The sequence below is a fragment of the Athene noctua genome, chromosome 6, assembly GCF_965140245.1.
Source record: "Athene noctua chromosome 6, bAthNoc1.hap1.1, whole genome shotgun sequence".
NCBI lineage: Eukaryota > Metazoa > Chordata > Aves > Strigiformes > Strigidae > Athene > Athene noctua.
The window spans coordinates 9030325-9050743 of NC_134042.1; the positions used below are offsets into that span (position 1 = coordinate 9030325).

Sequence of the window (20419 nt, forward strand, 5' to 3'; positions counted from 1 at the left end):
GATTTTACTTACATGGACATAATTTTTATTTATTTTGCTGTGCTAAAGTAGTAGATTATTATCCTAATGCTGCACAAATACTCTCCTTGAAAACGGGGTGGGCAGATACTGGCTGCCCTTGGAAAATCCAGGTAAATACTAATTGAAGTTGTCTGTCATTCTGTAAATGGCACTATTGCAAACTGATACCTGAAGTCCTTTGGAGTTTCTGCTTTTATGTAAAAAATAATTAAATAGGCACAGATTCTGGAAATAATAGTTGTGTTATATCTCAAAATACAAAACTATTTGAGTAATCTCAAACCAGAGAGCTCTGCATACTATCAGCGTGCTTATTCCTTGTTGCCATAGGGTAATGAGAAATTTTATGGTCCGAGGTGGGTGTTTGAGGTCAGCGTCAGGAGGTGGTCTCATGGTCAGTCTATTCAATTTTTTTCTCTTTTTGGTAATGGCCTGTGCAAGCCTTTGTAGTATCATCACTGAAGCAGCGGACACAGCTGTAGCGGGTCAAGCCCTGGGTTAGCAGCCTCATGCTGCTGTGTTAGCTGTCAGCTATACAAGAAGGGAAAAGTCCGGGGTAGTGTCATGCAGCTGCTCTGCCCTAGGGAAATGGGTGGTTGTCTGCAGAGCTGTGGGTCGCTTGCATTGCAGAATTTATACCCGCAGCCCCATCAGTATAGTCACAGCACACTCCTGTGTCCCCTCTCAGGCAAGCAGATGAAGGGGGAGGTGAGAGAACTGAAGAAGTTTGGAGGCCGCTGTCTTGAAGTTTGTGAACTTGATTCCTCTGCTATAAGGTCTTGAGACTGATAATTCAACAACTTCTGAGTTCTTGTTAGATGTCCTGTCACTAGCGGTTATCGGCAGAGCAGGACCTAGCTGCAGTTTCTCTGGCTTCTCGAATTTGAACAGATGTTGTAACCTGTTTCCTGGTAGATTGGAATCTCATATTGCAGAGCTGCTGTCTGGTGTAAGTTGTCCTCAGTGGTGAGCCAGATTTTGAGTATACCACAGATTGAATTTGTTCATCAGTTATATGATGACATATTGAAAGCAATTGCAAGGCATTTTAAGAAGAGAGGAAACTGTACATACTGGTTACTATTTATGCTGTAACATTTCCTGAAGTCCAGAGGTATGTTTTGGGGTTTTTTTTTGGAGTGGGTGTTCGTGTTACTTACTAAAGCAGTTGAATATAGTGCTGATAATAGCTAGTATTTTTAATTTTAATTTTTTTAAATTTAAATTTTAAAATTTAACTTTAATAATTTACCTAGTAGCTGTATAGTTCAATTCTTGAGTAGTTTTAACAGGACAACTTGGGTTTTTTCCATAGTGCTTTTTGCTTTGTCCCAACACAGATACATAGGCATACTCCTGCTCTTTGGCATGTTCCAGACCTATTTTTGGCATTCACAAAGGCTAATAATCTATAGTGTTTTTCACCACAAAACTGACTCAGTGGTCTCTTGGCATCTCTGTTTCCAGCTCAGGAGAACCTAGCCTGTTGTGGTTTGTCTGGTAGCTTCTGATGGGTCTCTTCCAAGTACTTGTCCAGTCTGTTCTTGCACTTGTGTAAATTTATTCCATCTGCACTAATCCTGCCAACAAGGAGTTCCAAAAATCTACTACCCTTTGCATGAAATACCGTCTCCTTTCCTCAGAGGAGGAATGCTGCTATATCAGTCACTAAGATTTTGCTTTCTTAGCTGTCATTTGAAAGTTAGTTTGGAGATAATAGCTGCTTAAGAAGACAACAGCCACACATGACCTATTACAGTTGACACATGCATTCACTTCATTGCTGTTGTTTGAAATAAAAGCAAAAGGGACATCTAGACTGGTCAGACAAACAAACGTGTGGCAGTCAAAGCAGAACTGTTTGGCATCAGATTGGTATGTGGATAATACTGTAGATACAAGTTTTTCTTACTTGTTTTTGCTGTTACATTAAGGTCAAAGATGTTTCTATCAGAGTGTTAGTTGATTCCTGGACTCTACTGTTTGTACTTGCAGCAAAATGATGGCTTCAAGTCACTCGTCTGTCTAAAGACCTGGTGTTCTATTTTGCTGCTGCCCTTTGAAGTGCCTTTGCACTAATGCATGCATCATGGGGAACAAACAGGAGGAGCTGTCTTTGCGCAGTCTGTGCTCTAATCTGGAAGTATTTTGATTAATAGAAATAGTAGACATCTGCTACAGAGAACTCAGTTGGATATTTATTGGCCTGTTTTTAAAGGAAACAATGCACAAGCCTTATACTGTCATTCTTTCCTGAAAACTTTTGAATCCACTCTTCATATTAAAATGAATTTGTTAGAGCAGTAAATCCCATACTAAATTCAAAGCACAGCACTATTGTATCTACAAAGAAGAAAAATTAGCTCTATCCCTGCTGAAACCAGGACTGTATATCAAGGCATTGAGTTCCTAATCGTTTAGCATTGTGTGAAAGGGAGGTCAAAACAGAACATTCATCTCTTGTCCTTTGGTGTGCAAGTAGCTTCAAACTAGTCTGGCTATTGGCTGTGCACTTCGACACTTCTGAAGTGCAGAAGTCACTGAAGGATCTTGAGACTCACTGAATTTATTGTAAGGAGGTAAAGACACACCCATAGGAACAGCTTTTTTTTTTAGTTTTGCTTTCGATATGTATTGACATACATGTCTTGAGATTTACCTCTATAGTGTACAGCTTTGCTGTAGAGCGAACAGTATTCTGAGTCCTCTGTGTCCCAGGAAAGCATCACTGTATCCTGGTTTGCCTGTGTGACATCTGGAAATTGAGGAGCTAAGGGAAGTTGCTTGGATTTTTGCACCAGGTTGGTACAGAGCTGGGGACAGAGCCTTCTTCTCTTACCACAACTTCCGATGCCTTGATGCAGCATGTTCAAGCGATGGATCTTTTCTGACCAGCTTAGTTCAGAACCCCTTCATACAACAGACTAACACAGGTACAAGACTTTGTAGACTGTTTTTCTACCTCATAACTGTGATTTCAGTTGCCACAGAGAAGCAGTAACTTGTGTGGTTTTAATCCAAACAATGCCTTCCATATCTGTTTTCACCTGAAGATTTTGCACTGGATGTGTGATTTAGAAAGGTAAAAAGTTGTGACTAAGGAAGTCAAGAACTACTGCACTGGACACAGTCAAGTTTGTGGTTTCCTTCTGGTAATGCCCAGTACCATGTGCATTAGACAAATGGATCTAAAACCTTAATAATTATTGATTGGTCTGTGTTTACAGATAGGGTTACTTAGTTGTTCCTTCCTAATGTTAGCTAGGTGGTAGTTCTTGTGTGCAGTATTTTGGTGCATATAGCCCATCAGTCATCTGTTTAAAAAACAGTTGGGATTTATATATATATGTGCTGTAAATAGAAGTGGAAAAATATATCCCTACAAGCATCCAGTTGTGCTCAAACCCTGTCAAGATTACAGAAGTCACCACCACTAAGTATTTATATGTGAGTTTAGTAAGAAGTGTTCCCTCTTACCAGTTTCAAATTCACCCTTGCATCTCCTGCTTTACTCATATGAACATAGGAAACTATAACTATTTTGTTAATTGTGTGACAGCAGATTATGCTTTGAGTGTTGCATAGCAGTAAGAAGGCAGGAAGAACAAAAGTAGAGCTTTCAAAAGAAACATATGTATTTGAGGAAGCCCACAGGCGAAAGAAAATGTACCTGTATGTGTTTTCTTGTCTATCTTTTTATAAGCTCCACTGTTTAGAATTCATTAGAATAACTAATTTGTTCACTTCGGTGCAAAGTTTTATCTCCTTTTCCAGAAAAATAATTCCCTCATTTAAAAGAAATAAAAATGGTTTCATATAATTTATTTTTAATAATTTGTTTTTGTTAAAAAATAAAAGGCTAAGTTTAGCTGCCATTTTATTTTTCCTTTTCTGAGAGTGACAAGGCAGAGAAAACATCATCCTGTGAGCCAGAGGGATAGGTGACTTCCTGCTTCATCTTCTGGCAGAGAGCTGGGAGTCCTGGAGGTTCTTCAGTCAGACACAAAGTTCAGAATTCCTTCCTTTTGAGCTTTCACAGATTTAAGTGGAGTAGGAGCTATAGGTAAACAGAACTTAATTGACAAGCCAGGGAAATAGGTCAATAATGTATTGATTTACCTCAAATATTTTTTTTCCCAGAAATAATCAGAGGAAGGGGAGAGAAAAAAGCTCATAACTTATTTTTAGAGTAAGATTTACTTACCTAATTTGTGAAAATCCATCTGGGTCTCAAGAGTATAGAGGAATTAAATGCTCAGATGAATGCATGAGAGCGCAGCATGAAATTTTCCCATTTCTGAGATAAAAGCAATTGTTACCCCCTCCTATCCTTTTTCTCCACCCGTGAACTTCTACAGAAATTTCAGATAAACAGTAATGTTTTTCAGTTATTTAATCTGAATTGTAGGGAGCCCAAAACTTCATATCTTTGATGATAAATTCAACATTCTGAACGTGTCAGATTTGTGTACCCACAGTGCATAACTGTCACAGATATTGGCAGAGGAAGAAACTGCAGTTTTGGCAACTAGGTAAGGGGCTTTTTGTACCCAGTGAGGCATGGGGAGACAGTTTGGATTTCAACATAGGCAGAAAACATTCTGACCACATGCTTACATGATCGACAATGAAACAACAAACTATTGACAAATAGTTACTATATTTTGATGTATGTAACCTATGGGTTATCTGTTTAAAAACAAAACTGCAATTCAGCAGCACGTTAGGCATCTGGATATGCACAGATAATACAAGGGGAAGTTTATTCTAGGATCTGTCTCCTTTAAAGCTTCACAGTGTCTGATTTTCCCCATAGCCTGCATCCTTTCCCATAGTTTGCTCTCACCATCCCAGTAGTCTGTCAGGTTCAGACTGTATAAAATAAAAGTTGGTATTATCTTTAGCTTTCAGAGTTAATTGCTCATTGAAATAAACAAGGCTTTCTTAGGAAAGAAAATACGACCCCAGTGTTTTTTAGGTTTTGTGCCCCAGGATGTGATGTAATTCTATAAATTTAAATGCTAAGAGTTTTGCTTTTATTTTTATACTCTGCATTCTCTGAAAAGCATATATAGCAATAAATTCTGCAGTGTAATCTAGGGCTTCAGATGTGTAAAAAAAGTAAGATTTAATCTGTAGTATGTGGAAGTTTTTAATGTTCGTATTGTCAGATTAGTACCACATTTAAATGTGTAGCTACAGTCCATAGAGCTTGGAATTTCAGACATTGTTTCTATTATCCTTTGAACAGAAACAATCAAAGAATGGATCTGGAAGCCAGCAGGAATTTGACATCTGAGCAAAAAATAAGTGTGTTTAGCTCTCTTTTTTTTTTTTTTTTTTTTTTTGTGAACAATGGCTAGGATGACTTTTGTGGTTTTTGTCATTCCAAAGAAACATTGCTTCCCCATTTAATTCTTATTTCTGGACAGTATCAAAATACCCTCTTTTTCCACTCTTTCTAATATTTTCACAAGTGAAGTCTGTAAATCTTTTAATTTCACTAGCTTGATGCCTTCAACTAAATAGTGTTAAAACAAACTTGTTTGTACACTAGTGTGTTGTTACTGAAATTGCCATTGTTATTGCAGAAGTACAGTACCTTGAGACACTGAGTCTTCTCTAACGTGCCTTCAGATATTTATTCTCCATTCTAATATTCAGGTAATGAATTGAGCACATCACAAGAGAAATTAAGAGTAGGTATAACAAGAACTAAAAATTATTATGTGGCAGGATAGGTGCGCCAAACTAATGTGTTAATTGTAAAAGCCAATAGACTGAATTTGACATGAACTATAACAGTGTGACAATGCCTATAACTTGTTGCAGTTTTCTCTTAATGGAACAAGCAGATATGACCTCCATTTTGAAGAACAGAGAGATGAGGGGAGAGGTAGGCATGGGATCAAATCATAATGACTTAATTATTTTCTTCAGTAAACTAATCAATCTCAGTAACCTTTTAAAAACTCATTTTCTAGAGTATCTGTTGCCAGCATCATCTTTCATCGAGCTTACAGGGAGCATGCTGCTGGGGTATTTTACTGGGTGCTTAGAAAAGCTAAAGATGGCTGAAAGACCAGAAGGAATGAATTCTGGTCTTCATAGGTAAGACCAGAATTTACAGTGTTAGTCTATAGATTTCTGTGAGCAGTAGCAAGAACCCCACCGTGTAATCATATAAATCTGAAGTGGGCTCACTTTAGAGAAATCCACAAAGTGGGATCCAGGCTGAATGTAATATTTGAATATGATGTGTTTTACACAACATTGCATTTTTCAAGTGGGAAGCCTGTAAGATGTGTGTGAAGATAGATACATACAACTTGCAGAAAGCTGACTGGCCTGTGCTCCCTAGTGCCTATCTGCATGCTCTTAACAGTGGTACTTAGCAGGTAGCATTTACACCTTTTTCTTTAAAGGATAAGCTTTCTTACATTTAACACATAGTAAGAGCATGTGAAGTAGTTACTGTTGAATGTCTGATGTGTGCCAAATTCATGTCCTCTCTTATTTGGCATTAACATGCGTATCTCTTTGTATTCTGAAGCCTAACTCCTTTTAGTAACCTTTTAATTAACCTCACTGTAGGCAGAGGTTCAGAAATGTTCTTTTTTTTGTTGTGTGGTTTTGTTTTTTTTTTTTTTCCAGGGGTTGGAAGTGCTTATTTATAGAAAAATAATTGACATGCTGTAACTGTGCAACCATAAACCAAGCTGTATACACTGGCCAGTCTAAGTAACTGCAAGTATATGTTGCAGTCATTGACAGACAAGAAGGAAGTGATTGCAGCTGCTGCAGCATGCATTCCTTGATGCTGTAAGAGTTTACTTTGTGCTTATATCAACCGTATACGTAAGGCTTATCTGGATTCATGTTGGACTTGAATTAATTGTCCCTCCTGGAGTGCTTGGACACACCCAGCTGCCCCTGCAGCACACTCTCCCTGCAATCAAATATTTCTGCATCTCCCAGTACACCCAGTGTTATCCAGATTATCTCCCCATTAGTTTGAGTATTGGAGATTTAACAAGAGGTCTGTATTTTGTGTATAAATACACCTCACAGTTCCTTGATCAACATGTTATTCCTGTTTTAATGATGAAGCAGCTGAGGTGTTCCGATTGGTGTTTTCAAAGATTATAAAACAATTTTCAATGAATCACTGTGTTTTTCCCTTTCTGTATCATCTATAGGCTCTGTATATCTCGGGATTTGTAGATGCATGATGGGCAGAGTGCTTTTTTCAGGATGGTGTATATTTTGTTTCTATAAAAGGAGTAGATTTTGATATTCTGTGGTAGTTAAGGAGGTTTTTAGTAATCATATCTCAGCCATTGAAAAGGTTTATGGTGAAGGAACCTCTAGACTTCACACCTTAATACTGGTGGTAGGGGAAGTGTCTGTTTGAACCTCAAGGCCTTGGACTGCCATTTTGGGAGGCAAGGAGTTAGTTGGGGATGGAAAGACTGGAGTTTGTATTCTTTCTGCTCTGTTACCCATTGCTATCTTCATGGATCTGACACTCTGTTTATCTGACAGTGCACTCAGTACTGCTTCGCCAGGGAAAATTGCACAAAACAAGCCCAGTGCATCAGCATTTTCATTGTGTATTAAGCTGAGCCTCCCTTCACATGGTCACATCCCCTTTTTAATCTGGGATTCCATGTCCCTTTCCCAGTCCAGCCTGTTTCTGTGGTGTCTATTGCTGGTCTCCCTCAGCTTCTGTTTCTGTGGTTTGAGTGTTTTTTTGTGTGGCTGAGTGTTAAGACCTGCAGGACTTTTGGAAGTGGTGTTGTTTGGGGGTTAGGCAATACACTGATTTAGTGTTAGTAGTTTGTCATAAACTGAGGTGATGGCTGCGTTCAAGTTGGATTTCCTCCCAGAGATGATGGTGGACCATTGCTCCTTGAATGCTAGCCCTGTGTAAGTATTTTGTCTTCGTGTTGAAGTTTAAAACTTAAAGTGATAGTTGAAATGGCTGTCTCTGAAGCCTCTGGTGTCTGAACTCCCCTCGAGGGGGTGGGGGAAAGAGAGATAAGAGAGTCTGCAGTTTGTTTTCTTGAAGAAATCATAGTGGACATTGATAATTGATGTTGGATTCTGGAGAGAGGGCAAAAATGATCCGATAATTTTAGGGGGCTGAGGAGAGAAATTAAGCTGTTTGGCAGTACTGTTTATAGTATACTACAGGTGCTGATGTTATAAAATCAGTTACTGAAATTAGTTGTTGGGAGGACAGTTTCAATTCTTCCCAATTAATGATTCCAGTCTATATCTTTTAATTAAGAATTAAATGTTGTCCTTGAATGCTGTTGAGGTCATGATAAGAGCTGTCCAGTTAACAGAAGCCATGCTCTGCTCTTGAAAGCTACCCATGGCATAGAAGGCAGGGCTGAAATTGTTACTGGAAGAAGGTAAACGATTTTTGGTTGTTCTCAGGTGGAATGAAAAGCCAGTGAAAGAAAAGAGGTCATTTTTGTGAAAGGTATTGTTTGCCTTGGCTATTTGGAGAGGTGTTGACCCTTTCTGAGTGGAAAGGTAGTGAGGAGTGAAAGGATTTATGATGATTCCCTTCGAGTAAAAAGCTTTGTTGTTTCTGAGGTCTGTTCATACAGCTATAAAATAGAGCTTTCCCTGGCATCAGTTTTTTCTTAGGCTCTGAACAGCAACATATTGAGGGGAAAGATTAACTACACGTTATCTGGTTTGGAATTATTATTTTTTTTAAAATTCTATTCAGGAGGGAATATGATTGCAGACGGACAGTGAGAGGAACGCTGTTTACTGTAATATGCAGTTAAGTCATTCACAAACTATCTTTAAAGGAAAAAAGAGTCGAAGAGAGCTGACAACTCTGGAAGAAGGCCACCTGTATTCTTCAGCAAAGAGTTTTTTTTTGGGGGGGGAATAATTGGATGATTACTATTCCACTCCCCATGTGCTTTCTAGATTATGCAGGGGTTGGCTGGGTTAAAATTAGCAATTCTAACCTACTAATTACTGTAGCTACAACAGGATGTTGTTACAGTTGGTCTTCCACAGAGATAGGTCTTGTGGTATACCGGGCTGTGACTACTGACAAGAAGACTTCACACTGCTTGAAGTGAGGAGTCCATACAGAAAGCAGCGTATGCCAGTCAGCTGGCTGTGTGGAGTATAACACAGTTTTATTAATAGGGTGTAAACTGTTCATATGGCTAGATATAATGCCTTGAAGCCTATTGAAGGTTCCCATACTCAAAACTTATGTGTTGTAGTCTAAAAAGTGAGGTTTTTTCTAGGTTAACACGCTGCCATTAGTCAACTTGATTCAGTCTGTGACTGACTAGACTGTCCAATCCCAACCTGTTCATGTACAACGTAAGCCTGTTTTTTGCCAAATATTGTTAAAAGCTCCCTAGTTTCACTGAGCTATTGCCTTGTAAACCTTTAAGGAAACTTCTCCTCTGTTCAGTTGTACCTGTTTCTCTGTTTTAAGAGGGATCTTCACCCTGGGAAACTGTTCCAGATATTCACATTTAAAAACAATGAAAAACAGTTATCCTCTTACGTTCAGTGGTTACTGATAACTTCAATAGTCTATGGGTAGACTGAGTTTAGGTTCCTTCCTGTTCTGGTTTCTTTTCCTGTAAAATTTTACATGGTTGAACTAGTGATATTTCTCAACAGATTTACGTTCTGAATCTCAGGTGTTGAGTACATTATAGGAACAAACATTAAGAGAAGTTTTAAACAGCTATGTAGAGAATGTTTGATGTCCAAGTACACAGTTTGCCAATGAATGATGTTTCTGAATATTCTATAGTATGCAGGACTGGGAATGTGCAAGAGTCTCTCTTTATATGTATATTTCAATCATACTTTTATATATGTGTAGAAATATATCTTTTTTAATCTTGCTGTAAACATACTTCTAGCTGTGATGGGATCTAGAATCTGTGGAAAGATATAAACCAGAAATTCCTTCTTGTTTTTCGTAGCTCAAAGAAAATGAATGGCACACTGGATCACCCAGACCAACCTGATCTAGATGCTATCAAGATGTTTGTGGGTCAGGTCCCACGGAGCTGGTGTGAGAAGGATCTAAGAGAACTTTTTGAACAGTATGGTGCTGTCTATGAAATCAATGTCTTGAGGGACAGGAGCCAAAACCCTCCTCAAAGCAAAGGTGAGAACTGTACTTCTCATGTGAGACTTGGGGTCTCAGCTGCTTTCACATAGCTTACCTGTTTGCTTATTCAGATGTCTCTGTGTGTTGGAGCTCTGTGTGACCAGGTGTGCACACAAGCCCAGATTTTATTCTTTAAGTGTATGTGTCTAATTATACTTGGACTGTGGTCCAGTCATTAGCTGAGCTGAGGAAAATGGTTATTTTTTTTTTTAAGAAGTGATGGGCGTGCATGAAGATTATGAATTATAATTGCAAAGCAAAAAATCGGATTTAATATTATGCTGCTCCAGATTATCATTGGGATGTTATGATCAAAATGTTGCTGGAAGTGTCATACTTTAGATGGAATATAAATTTGAGGTCTTAGTAATTTGTGTACATAAAATACTTGTGTACGTCAAATCCTAACTAAATACCGTAACTGGGATTCACAGTTCAGTCATATGCAATATCTTATTTCTTGTGAAACTAGATGAGGTTTTGATACTAGCAAATAATTGTTGAGTTTGATAACGGAAGTAGCCATTTGGCAGCTGTATCTAAATGTTTGTTCTAATGGTGTATTGGTGATGCTGGGTCATTCTGAATATACCCTATTTTGTTACACCTAAAAATCTTATTTAAACAGTCACAATCAGTAGTACCGACTTATTTCAATGTCTAACATATTTTTCATATGTTTTGCGTTGGAAGGATAGAAGTGGGACTTGCAATTTCTGTATAGCATTTCAAGATTCATAGTGTTTGTTCTTGGTTAGCATTTTGTTTTAATTTCAGGGTGCTGTTTTGTTACATTTTATACCCGTAAAGCTGCACTAGAAGCACAGAATGCTCTTCACAACATGAAGATCCTCCCAGGGGTAAGAGAAAAGCCATTCTTTCTTCACAACTCTGTCTTGGTTTTCTGAGCTCTGGAGCACTGATTTACTAGCATATGTTACCTTGCCCTCAGATAATTTTTTAAGAGAACTATTCAAAAGAACAACATCATGAGATTTGTATGATAACAGATCTTAAGGGAATTTTGGAGCATTTAGGAGAATAATATGGTTGTGAAGTGGGTGGTCATGGCTCCTATAATACTCTCTGAGGAGAAATGATGGCATATCATTAGGAAAGTTTTTCTTTCTTATAGAAATGTATGTATCATTACATATGCACTTCTGTAGAGGGAATTTAGGCTACCATTTCTTTCTTCCACAATTCTTATGGAATGTATTTCATATAGTATGAAGTGAATGCATCTAGAATTATATAATCTTTTTCCATTTCAGATGCACCATCCTATCCAGATGAAACCAGCTGATAGTGAAAAGAGTAATGGTAAGCTTTACTAAAGTCTGAGTTTGGTGGCATCATTCATGCTAATAGGGAAGCTTGAGGATTTTCCTTCTGTTGAACAGCTTTTGATGAAATCTTGAACTGGAGACCTGATTTTTTTTTTTTTTTTTTTTTTTAAAGGGAAAAAAAAAAGGTGTGTTTTCAGTGTAGTAGGTAGTGTAAGTGATGTCTCTAAAATTCCATGATTCAGTATCTCCCACTGCTGCTGCTTGTGGTAGAACCATGTTGTCAGTTAGGGAAACATCCAGTGAATTCTTCTTTGTACTAAGGTGGTTTAAATCTTTGTTGGGGACGTGGACAGTGGGATTGAGTGCACCCTCAGCAAGTTTGCAGATAGTGCCAAGCTGAGTGCTGTGGTTGATACCCTAGAGGAAAGGGATGTGCCTTCCAGAGGGACCTTGACAGGCTTGAAAGGTGGGTTTGTGTGAACCTCAAGGTTCAGCGAGGCCAAGTGCAAGGTCTGGCACCTAGTCTGGGACAGTCCCAAGCACAAATTCAGGCTGGGTGAGGAGTGGATTGAGAGCAGCCCTACAGAGAAGGACTTGGGGGTATTGATGAATGAAAAATTGACTATGAGCTGGCAATGTGCACTTGCAGGCCGGAAAGTCCACCGTGTCCTGGGCTGCATCAAGAGAAGGTCAAGGGAGGGGATTCTCCCCCACTGCTCTGCTCTCGTGAGATACCCCCCCTGCAGTGCTGTGTCCAGCTCTGGGGGTACCAAGATCAGAATGACATGGACCTGCTCGAGTGGGTCCAGAGGAGGCCACAAAGATGCTCGGGGGGCTGGAGCACCTCCCTGTGAGGACAGGCTGAGAGAGTTGGGGTGTTCAGCTGGAGAAGGGAAGGCTCCTGGGAGACCTTAGAGTGGCCTCCCAGGACTTAAAGGGGCTTCAGGAAAGCTGGGGAGGGACTCCTGATCAGGGGGTGTAGGGATAGGACAAGGGGTAGCGGTTTTAAACTGAAAGAGGGTAAATTTAGATTTAGCCGTAAAGGAGTTCTTCCCTGTGAGGGTGGTGAGGCCCTGGCACAGGCTGCCCAGAGAAGCTGTGGCTGCTCCCTCCCTGGAAGGGTTCAAGGCCAGGTTGGACGGGGCTTTGGGCAACCTGGGCTAGTGGAAGGTGACCCTGCCCATGACAGAGGGGTGGGACTAGATGATCGTTAAGGTCCTTTCCAGCCCAAGCTAATCTATGTTTCTCTGAAATCTAGAAATGCTTTTTCAGGTGCTTGACCAATTTGAAGCAAGGCCTGCTGTAGCTAGGGTGGGAGTCAAAACTTCTTGTACTGTACAGTGGAGATTGAGAATTCAAAACAGTTCAGTAGACAAAAAACTGTGAATATTTCTGCACATTGGCCATTTCAGAGGGATTAAGATATTTAACATCTGTCATTGAGTAAACAATCACTAATACATGTATTTCCATTATGAGTTTATATACGTATGTATATACATGCTCAATGTGTGTGTATATAGGTTGCTGCAAGATAAGCAAAGAAAGTTTTTAGCTTCAGCCTTTCTAGGCTTGGCTCAATTTTAGTTTCTTCATTTGACATAGTTAGTATAAGATTAGCGTTGCATCATGGAAAAGATAACCCTAGTTCCAGAAAGCTTGCATCTCAAGATAATTGAAAACAGGAGATGGGATACACAGTTAACATGTAGTAGGACTAATTCCATCTGCATATTCCTCCACATTTATATAGAATATGTTTCTGTGTAAATATATCTAGAAAGGAGTAACTCTTTTGAAGTATTATTGTTGGGAGGAGAACAGAATAGTTTCTCTAAGCTAAAATTGATCTTGCATTATAGGCACACACATATGAATATCCTGGGAAAATAATGGAAAGAGGAAAAAAGTATTTAATGGAATTTTAGGGTACAGTTCTGAGGCTCTTAGATAGTTAGATGAGCTTTAATTAAAAGTGTACGCAAAAATAAATAAAGTATCAATTAAAGTATTTTAACTTGCCATTAATGAAAGGGATTCTGGATCTATTGAACTAAGGTGGGCTGCAAAAAAGATTGAAAGCAGCTTTCTGCTCTAAGAGCTTGAAAGTGAACTGGTCATAACATTAAGATCTAATAGTCAAAGTCATGTCAGCTAGGGTAGTTTGGAATCTTACTTTTCAACACTGTAGAAAATTTAGAAAATAAGTTGGTTTCCCCTCACCATAGCACTGAATAGGAGAAGACTGTCTCTTGAAGCTTCAAATTGTACTACAGCCTTCATCATACTCTATATTGTGCTGAACATTGTATTTGCAAATGGTTTCCTATTTCCAATAAATTGCTTTATCCTTTAAAAGCAATTTCAGAGGTGATTTAATATCTTTAAGTAAAACAAGAGGTAGAAAGTTCAGCTCTGGATTCAAATTTACTCTGCTCCCTTAAGTGGTCTTAAACTGACGTTAGTAACCACTACCTTTCTAGATCATATATTTTAAAATAGGTCTGCACCCTGAAAGGTATTTTTCAACTCTAATGTATCTAGTAGTATCAGCATTTAGGGACAAGATACAGTAGCACACAGTCCATCCATGATTTGAGGTGTTATTTTCATGCTTTTGGAACAGATCAGAATGAATGAATCTGAAACAGAACTAAAACTGTTCTGTTTTAGCAACTGCTGCTGCTTCCACTGTTGAGACAGGTGCATGAGGAAATAGGCAGATCTAAATTTAAGGGATTGGCATGATAAAGAGGCTAGAAAGAAGCTTTCTGCAGCTCATTTGCTTGTTTTGATAGTTAGGTATGTTGCTAGTCTAAAGATAGAAGAGATGGAGGAGAGAGGATGAAATAGTCCAATAAAACACATACATGTCTTCACTTACCAGGAACTGAATGTAGGAGATACAGGGAAGTGGTGAATCTGGTACATTTTTTTCCTTTTGTTACGTTCTTGCAGTTCACAGGCTTGCAAGGGAGAAACAGTCAGCAAAATGTAAACATAAAACATCATAAAATGGGCATCCTTCAGGTTCATTGAGGTATCTCGTATGCATCCTCTTTAATCAAAGAGATTCCGTTACTGGGAATCTGTTTTTTACAAGCCCCTACCCTAAATACAATAACTGCAGTTGTTGGAGAAGATAAAATAAGATCTAGTAAGTGCATATTTGCTGGTAATACTCTTATCTTTTGATTTCTTAGCAGTAGAAGATAGGAAGTTGTTTATTGGGATGATATCCAAGAAGTGCAATGAAAATGATATCCGAGTGATGTTCTCCCCCTTTGGGCAGATTGAAGAATGCAGGATATTGCGGGGCCCTGATGGCCTGAGCCGAGGTAAGCAGGAAGCTTTTCCAACGCTTGAAAGTTTTCCACTGGATTCTGCCTTTTGCAACTGAGGGTGCCATTTCAGCTCTTTCTGTGGTGTCACCCCTCACCATAGACATTTTCATTTCTTTATTCATCCCTGTAATTGCAGATGTAGTGAATGACTTGGTTCCTTTTTGTTCCTTCCCCAGGTTGTGCATTTGTGACTTTTACAACAAGAGCCATGGCACAAACAGCAATCAAAGCAATGCACCAAGCACAAACCATGGAGGTAAAACAAGTTAGTGGGTGTCAGATGATGTAATTTGTCAGGCAGTCACTATGGAGTTTGGAGGAACTAGAGAGCAGAGAGAAGGATAAGTGCAGTGTGTGTTTCTTAGCAGATGCTACTCCTGGACCTTTGTGTTTGTTCTGTCTCTGTTTTTAGAGCTTGAGATAGAAACTTCTGCAGAGAAAATACCATAACGCAAAATAGAATTAAAAGCAAATAAGATTTTGAACCTTGGAGGAAATGTGTATATATATGTAGGAATGCGGGGGGGGGAATGCTTCCAGTGACTGGGTCTTAATGCAGTATTTTTGTGACTGCTGGGGATAGCAAGTATGTAATTGTTTGAATTGCTGTTTGCAGGGTTGCTCTTCTCCCATTGTGGTAAAATTTGCAGACACGCAGAAGGACAAAGAGCAGAAACGTATTGCTCAGCAACTCCAGCAACAAATGCAACAGATCAGTGCTGCCTCAGTATGGGGAAACCTGGCTGGTCTCAACACGCTTGGACCCCAATACTTAGCAGTGAGTTTCTGATTTGGGTTATTTTCATCTCTTCAGGGACTACAGTGTCTGACTGTCTTGTAGTGTTTAATGTATTCATTTTTAGAAGGTTCCTGATAGACAGGTGAAGGGTTCTTAATCCCCATTTTGTGGATGAAGAGACTGAAATTAGTTTATGTGCTAAGAGCTAGTCAGAATACACTTAAGTGAGAATTTCAACCTCAGTCACTGTAGCTCTAACTACTGAAACTTTTTTTAATCCTGTCTGCTGTAGAATGACTTTGTGCTGGGAAGATGTTCTTCATATGTTATGGCCTTAATGTTTACCCATATAAATACCCTTTTCATGTCTATCTGATGGCATAGTTCTTGTATTTCTCTACATTTTTCCTTTTTCAGTCTTTATTTCTCTCATCCCCTTCCAATGAAACCTGGAACAGTACTTGGTGCTGTTCAGTAGAAAAGGTGATCAGGTTGGAAGTGCCAAGCAGCTGACAGTGCACAGAATAAAAAACAAAAAACCACACAAAAACCCCAAACAAACTAAAAAAAAACCCACAGAAAGTAGAGGGAAACTACTCTTTAGCAAAACTGACAGAAGGTAGTCTGCCGTTTGTGACTGATTTTAGTTTGTTTTGCTGGGTCCCTAAAAGGGCAAATTTTTCATAAACTGGTGTGCTCTAGCTCATGTGGGTTGCCAGAATAGCTGTGAGAACTGTATTCATGCAACGTAAGGTCTAGGGAACAGAAAAGGAAAATTTTATCTCATACTTGGTATGGTGTACTGCTGAAGTGGGGACATCCTCTCTTTTACTACTGCTTTAGGTTTGATAGATTTAAATTTTTAATAACAGCACTTAGTTAATGGAGAAAGGAATAGGAAATCTAAGAAGCTTCTGAGCTGAGGCTTGACATTTCTCTCACGGCTGCTGTGCTGAAGGAAAGTGGAGGGGGTTTCCTCTCTCCGTGGCTCTTTGGCTTTGGTATGGCATTTGCCACTTTTTGTATGCTGGCAGCGTCAGCTGTAAAGTCTGGCTTGAGGTAGTATATCCTTAGGGGTGGCAGTCCTGCCTGGGGTGCTTTGGATAGAAGTTCTCTCTCTCTCTCACTACTGATTCTGCTGGTTTTGTCTTAGTGTATTAGCTACAAACTTCCCTCAACATTGATGATGTTGAGTGAGGAATGCTGTTGCTTTGGCTGCGGTGTGATGCATGGGCAATGTGGATTTTCACTATGGCAGCACTCTGACTATATTGTGTAAGGGGAATTGTCTTTACGCTTTGCTACAATCTGGTGCATGGGCAGTGGGAATTCCCTCTGTGACGGCGCTCTGGCTGTGGTGTGATGCAGTTTCTCCCAGAAGCAGAGCCAGCCCTCACTCTCACTCTTGTTTTGTTTTTTGGTGTAATGTCTAGCTTTATTTGCAGCTCCTTCAGCAGACAGCAGCTGCGTCATCTGGGAACCTGAACACATTGAGCAGCCTCCACCCAATGGGAGGTGAGTTTTTTTCCACCAGAAGACAAATTCAGTGCCAAAGAAAAGAGGAGGAGGGTAGAGAAAGTAGCCAAAAGGCTGTAGACACATTAACCTCATTTGAAATAAGTAGTCCTGAGTTTACTCAGCCCTTTGGAATGACAGGAATCCTCTGCTACAAGTATGGATGGTCCTTCTTAATCTTAGTTTAACCATTGTCCCTAAGGTAAGTTGTGGTATGTTGGTAAATCTCCCCTACCTCTGGCATTTAAGATCACCTTCTTTGATGGATGCAAAAAGGTGGTTCTGTATATTGTTTTCATCCAGACAGGTGCATATGTGAAGCATTGTGTTTTGAAGAACTAATATATCCATTTCAGTGATAATGAATTCTTGGGTTTTCCGTTTTAAATTATTTGTTCTTAAATACATCAGAGTTGAAAATGCAATGTATGTAGGAATATGAACTAGTCATTCATTCAGGTTCTTTAATTCCTTCATTTGAATTACAATTGATTATGCCATGACTGTTAAGGAAATATCAGTTTAACAGGTCTGAGCTAAATTCCTTGCTGTGGGCTGCTAGTCAGAATATTCACCGAGTATAGCCGTACTGGGGCTGCAGATTGATTATCCCTTCTGTCTTCATGGAGTGGGGAATAATAAAACACGTGTTAATAACTCCACCACATTCTCTAAATTCTTCTGGCAGAAAAACCTCTGGGTTTTGTTTTAACACTGAACATTTTAAGGTTCTAAAACTGCCTCCTGGAGTTGCATGGTAGTTCACAGTATCACATGCCCTGTTTGTGCAGAGGTCGATCTGAAAGTGTTAAGAAAGTAAAGTGGTTTTGTACATCTGACTTGTAATTGTTACTGATGGTGTACCAACACAAGCTTTTACCAAGTGTTATGTTTTTGACTGTATGAACTTTGATTTATACTTGAGGTTGATTCTAACCTTAGCTGATTATGTTTACTTTTTTCATGTTAGACCTCTTCAGAGCTCTTAGATACAGACTCTTGCTAAAAGCTATTTTTTAAAAATCAGTTTCACTAATATCCTGTGTGGTGGTAATCTGTAGTAGAGTTTGTTATGTGCATGATACTGTTTTTTCCCCCTCTTGTGTCTGTTTAAAAGCAAGTGGTAATAAAGGAGAAAACAGTACAGCTGTTAACGTAAACGTTACTACAGTAAGGACTGTAGTGGGGGAAGGGGCTAACTAGATGAGGTTGCCTATGAAGTTTCCAGGGTAATTCTGGCTTCACTATTTAAAAAACACCTTAAAAATTGTGAACTCAGATGTATAGATAGCATGTTGCATGGTGTTTTGAAATAATTATTCCAGGTCTGTGATTCCTCACAGAAAGTGTTTCAAAGTCCTGTTAATATCTCCACTGATATCCTTTTTTAAATTCATAGAAAGAAAAGTTAGGCAGGTAATTAGATCCCAAACTATGTCAGACTTTGTAGACAAAATTTAATCTTGACCCTGTTCGAAAGCAGATGGGAAAACAATGTGATGACGAGAGGACAGGTGCAGCACACACATGCCAAACTGCTTCAGAAAGGAAGCAAGCTGCTCTGTTCCTCACCAGCTTCAACACTTGCACTTTTAACCCTCTGTAGCACAATAAACCCAAGAAATGTAACTTTTGTTTTTAACTTCGTGCTTTTATGTTTCAGTGGTACCTCGAGAATCTAAATAAAGGCAGAATCCTCTTGCTTCAGACACTAAATGTGGTTAGGGAAACAGACCCTGTCACAAAGAGAAAACAATGGAAAAGGATAAAAAAGCCCAAATGAACTATGCTAAAGGTGTTAGAAGTTTTTTAGAAAATAAATAGTTCATGCTGCATTGTCACTTAGATTCTTATGTTTTCTGTTCACGTACCTAAATTCCAAAACTAGAGATTTTGAGATGTGTGCTTTGTCACCAAGTACTTACTAAGCATCCAGAAGACGAGGTGCCACATCTGCCTAGGATGTTTTGATATTGTTATGTGAATGGTGATTAATTTAATTTTGGTTTTAATTTTATAGGGAAGAATTAGGGATTGTCTGAAGTCAGATGAGAAGGAATTGTTAGAATAAGCAAAGGTAGAGACAAAAATAAGGGAAAAGGGAAGAGGCAGAATTGGAAGAATGGAGCTAGCCTACGAAAGGATGGCTAAAGTGCAGAATTCAGAAGATCAATATCAATGATAATCCCATGGCAGGAAAAGAGGACAGACTACAGTGTCAGTACTGACCGAATGGTTTCATTCAAAAATTATGACTCAAAATTAAGTTGGGTCATGTGAGTAAATTGTCCAGTACAAGTTCATCAGCACAGGGATACCTTCTTCCCTTTGCTGCTTCCTGGCTGCTTGCCCACAACATGCCTGATGTTTCCCATTGTCCTTACCACTTTTGTTTGACCACCTGACTGTCTTCTGTGTACATTGGCTATCTTGTGGTCGGGAGCAGCCACTTAACGTTGTCTCATAACTGACTGCTGAGGGGACCAAACAAAATGTGCTGATATTCATCTGATGATGAGTTAAAGGTGTGACTTTGTGGCCATTGTAGTGTTTAGGCCTTCTTGAAAGAATTCTGCAGTTACTGCTGTTTCCATACGAAGAGAGTGGAGGGACATAAGAGAAGAGGAGGTTATTGGCCTGGTGTCTAGACAAGTTCTGTAACTTGCAGATTTGGTGTCAGACCCTGGCTTAACTCTCAGACTAAGCTGCTGTGCTTTTGTGACTGGAGAGAACAATGGTTGAAAATTTCTCTACTCTGGACTCTACATCTGGATCATGACTATCTGGTCTTCTACTGAAACTCATCTGTCTGGGCAAAGACAAGCTTTCTTTAGTTATAACAAGGAATCACAATGTAGAAAAGATCACTAATTAGTATTAAGCCTGTTGCTTTTAAGCTCCTTCCCATTACTCCCTTGTGATGTGCTGAGGTTGCTGGATCTGTTAAGCTTGGACAATGGTGACTGTTATATAGGAGAAACTCTGTGTGTTCTTCAATGTGTTGCAGGACTGAACGCGATGCAATTACAGAACCTGGCTGCATTAGCAGCTGCAGCCAGTGCAGCTCAGAACACACCGAGTGGTACCGCTGCACTCACTTCCTCCAGCAGTCCCCTGAGTGTGCTCACCAGCTCAGGTAAGAGACTGCCTGTGCTGTAGTGTGTTATGACATGTGTTGCCTTAGGAGTCATTTCAGGATAGACATCACCTGTTTTGTCTATCCCTTTTTGTCATTTTCATGTTGATTCTTTAATAGATAAACAGTTTTATTCATTGGCCTTTGTTCAGGGTAGATATCTTTGCCACCAGCAAAGGCTTTTTTACCTGCTGTGTT

At 39.3% G+C, this 20419-nt stretch overlaps 1 protein-coding gene across 4 annotated transcripts in view; it reads left to right on the forward strand.

Annotated features, from left to right (window-relative positions):
- The first annotated feature begins 6585 nt into the window (after positions 1 to 6585).
- The window catches only part of CELF1 (CUGBP Elav-like family member 1), a 32762-nt gene continuing 18928 nt past the window's right edge, over positions 6586 to 20419 (forward strand). For 2 of the 4 annotated variants that reach the window (XM_074909429.1, XM_074909430.1), the window contains exons 1-9: positions 6586 to 6843; positions 10008 to 10195; positions 10976 to 11058; positions 11473 to 11521; positions 14694 to 14825; positions 15008 to 15087; positions 15448 to 15609; positions 17016 to 17085; positions 20093 to 20221. In XM_074909429.1, coding sequence (XP_074765530.1) covers positions 6827 to 6843; positions 10008 to 10195; positions 10976 to 11058; positions 11473 to 11521; positions 14694 to 14825; positions 15008 to 15087; positions 15448 to 15609; positions 17016 to 17085; positions 20093 to 20221 — 910 coding nt within the window. In that variant the 5' untranslated portion in view covers positions 6586 to 6826. Of the gene's footprint in view, positions 6844 to 7879; positions 7951 to 10007; positions 10196 to 10975; positions 11059 to 11472; positions 11522 to 14690; positions 14826 to 15007; positions 15088 to 15447; positions 15610 to 17003; positions 17086 to 20092; positions 20222 to 20419 lie in introns of those variants that run through there. The other 2 variants (XM_074909428.1, XM_074909431.1) reach the window with 2 other exon arrangements.